Below are 3,255 nucleotides of genomic sequence, written 5' to 3'. Positions count from 1 at the left end.
CTGACCAAACAAACATTCTCTCATTACTCTTCTGGGTTATCCATGGGGTTCATAGGTAACTGAAGACAGGTTTAGAAGGGAAACCTTCCGTGCCACAATTTTTAATAACAATATCATGTTAGTGTATTACCCAAAGTAACCATTAAAACCGTGGTACCAGCTCTCTACCGGTGATTGACAGGCTCCTCCCGTGTAATTCTAGGCTGATTCCTTATGTCACATATGAGACTTTGCATGGACCTAAGTCTGAGGGTGATTGACAGTCATGTTTAGCTTCTTCCATTTTCTGATAGTTGCTCCAATAAATGATCTTTTTTCACTGCTGTCATTGGACGGCTCTTTAGTCTTAGCCATATTAGTAGTTTGAGTCTTGTATTCACACCGGCCCTGTTTAGTCCACTTTTATTGGCCCATAGTTTGTTTGGCCAGAAAGTTTGGTTGTGTAAGGAGCTATAAAAGCACATTCAAACTCGATTTTTTTCTACTTTCTGCTACTTTAGATCTCCAATGAAATGTAAAATAATAGCAAATATAGCTAATAAGATGTTGAAACTCCAAAAGAGATTTGATCCCTAAGAAACAGGTGCAATACGGTTTGTCTGAGTGGAGTTGCCATATGTTGACGTTATAACAAGGGGCGGGGCCCCGAGCAGGTCTGGTACCTACGCCTGCCCCCAAAGTGAACAGAATATAATCTAGAAAATGTAATTTAAAAAAAAGGGGAAATTAGTAAAAACCAAGAAAAAAAGAGAAATTTAAAAACAAAAAACAAAATATAATTTCTGAAAACATTTTAAACTAATTTTCTTCGATTCAAATGTGAAAAAAAAATCGTAGAAAAACAGCGTTCCTCTCAAAACCTTTTTGTTTTTGCAGAAATAATGGAAACCAAATTCACTCCATATACCGCAGGCGTCAGGGTGATGGTTATAAGAACAAAATCACTTAAAAAGACACAAATGAGGTTGAAGAAAGAACAGACCTTTATTGGCAAAAAATTATATATTACAGGCAACATATGCAAAATCAAAGAAAAGAACTCACACACGAAATACTTAATTCACATCAAACGTGTCACAAGACTTGTGAAAAAATGTCGGGAACACAGGAAATTATTGCTTGAACCAATTCTGTTAAAAATGCTGTAATATATTTACACAGACTGTAGCTGTGAATGTCAGTCCTCCTGAAACATGGCTGCTCTGGAAGTGGGCTGGGAATATGGTCAACAGGTTTGACTATAGTTCACTAAGAAAAAAAAAGATTTTGATATGTCTGTCTGAAACAGACTTCTTCGAATGAAGACCGAATGATCTCTGCTGTAAAAGATTTTGTTAAAAACTAGTTGGGGTTTTCCTTAACTTATTTTATAAACCTCTGTTAACGAGGACTCGGTAGCCGTTCTTAGACATAAATGAAGCGGATCAATACATCCACAACGATTAACCCTTTGAGGGCTTTATTTTGCTCTTCAGAAAGCTTCACTAAAAATGTCAACATCCTGCTTGACCTTACCTGGAGAAAAATATGGAAACATAGGAAATGGTTTAAGTTTTAGAAAATATTCCTCACATCCAGTCATCAATGTTTTCAATAATTAACTAATCTGAACTCTAAATGACATATTTATATTATTATATAAAGGGGGAGGGGTTCTGTGCAGAAGATAAAAGCAATTAGCATCTTACTGACATTTACTCTTTAGAGGACGATTAACCGGTCATAACCGGATCCAGAGCGAGAAGGACCGCTGCCGTTTTAAAAATACAACCAGTCTAACAGATCCTAGCAGAGGTAATGTTTACATTGTGGCAGAAACCCTCCAACGTGTCCACAGTTAGCAACAGACGAGTCAATCAGTCCAGATGTTAATAAGTAAGATGATTCAAACTTAATTCCTTCAGTTTCTGTCGAAGTCATGAAGGATTTACCAACTGCAGGTAGGTTACTAACTACACATCACCTCTTCACATAATCCCAAACTAGAAAAGAACAAATCTAAACGGTTTCCTCCAAAGGCCTGTCAGCTGAGATTCAGGATGATATAAAAATAAAAAAGAACACGCACCAAAACCCCCAGAAAAGACAAGTTTGTACATACAGTATTTCAACACCTACAACATTTTCTTAGTAAAAATTATTGTCAGAGTCATTCACACCTTTTATTGATTTTTACTCCAAAGCGTTGAAAGACTTTTTAATGTCCGTTACGCTTCTTTTAATCGTTCTACAGACTTTTAAGGACTGTTCCTCTTCTGCTAGTCCTCCAGTGTTTGGGACCAGATTCCTCCACAAGCTAAACGAGATTAAGATTTTAAACTCCTGTTGGACCACAGCAGGAATCCTGGCTTTTGTTCTCAGGATCTTTGTTGATTTTCTGTTAAAGTCTTGAAGTATATATATATATATTTAAAAAAAAAAAGAAAAAAAAGCTACCTTCCATATTTTGGAGATTGAGAAAAATAATCAGAAAATCCTAATGGCATCATGCCCATGCTCCATTTCTCAACTTTCACCAGTGGGGTTATAACAAAGTAATAAAAGGTTAATGTGATTACTATGGGAACAATGCCAAATGCAGTCAAATTAGGTTTCAGTCCTAAAAAAAAAAAAGTGCCTACTAAAAATTGTCAGAAACTGCAATAAGTTAAATAAGGCTTAATAGAGCATCGATAAGGAAAAGAAATCAGATTGGACTAAATCTTCTTCAGCACATACAGAACAGAGCAGAGGATCCTTCTCGTAGAGCTGAATCGTAATGCTTGCATAGTCTGACAGAGAGTCCGTCACCGTCGCTTCGTCCTTTTGTTGCTTCACAAACTGTCAAACTTATGTTTTAAATAGTCTTTCATAACTTTTGCAATGGGAAGATCCTCCAGGAATTTCAAGCTCTGAAGGCCGATGCAGTGACGGATTTTTATTCGACACAGGTCTTGGAGACTTCGAGGTTGCCCTGAAAAAGGAAAACAGGCTGTTATCATCAGGAGCCAGATATGCTTTAGAGCAATCAAGAAAATCATCAACCAGTAAAGGTTTGGAGACATTTTTAATTATAATCTGTTACTTTCAACAGAATTTATAACTGAAATAAAATTAGGTGTTTATGCATCCATGTTATACATTGATTTTTTTAAATAAAAAAAAATATATATAAACCAATAATGGACACTTTTTCCATTTTAACATCTAAAGTGTTTAGAAGTAGAGAAAAACGATTACCGTATTCAGTTTGGTTTATAGACAATTTCCTGATTC

At 35.9% G+C, this 3,255-nt stretch overlaps 1 protein-coding gene across 4 annotated transcripts in view; it reads right to left on the bottom strand.

Moving 5' to 3' along the window:
• Nucleotides 1-970: 970 nt before the first annotated feature.
• asb7 (ankyrin repeat and SOCS box containing 7) overlaps nt 971-3,255 on the bottom strand; it is an 18,366-nt gene continuing 16,081 nt past the window's right edge. For all 4 annotated transcript variants that reach the window (XM_015378401.1, XM_015378404.1, XM_015378403.1 and 1 more), the window contains exon 5: nt 971-2,953. In XM_015378401.1, coding sequence (XP_015233887.1) covers nt 2,814-2,953 — 140 coding nt within the window. In that variant the 3' untranslated portion in view covers nt 971-2,813. The remainder of the gene's footprint in view (nt 2,954-3,255) is intronic.

Source organism: Cyprinodon variegatus, unplaced genomic scaffold, assembly GCF_000732505.1.
Source record: "Cyprinodon variegatus isolate N-32 unplaced genomic scaffold, C_variegatus-1.0 Scaffold171, whole genome shotgun sequence".
NCBI lineage: Eukaryota > Metazoa > Chordata > Actinopteri > Cyprinodontiformes > Cyprinodontidae > Cyprinodon > Cyprinodon variegatus.
This window is presented reverse-complemented; position numbering and strand designations above follow the sequence as displayed.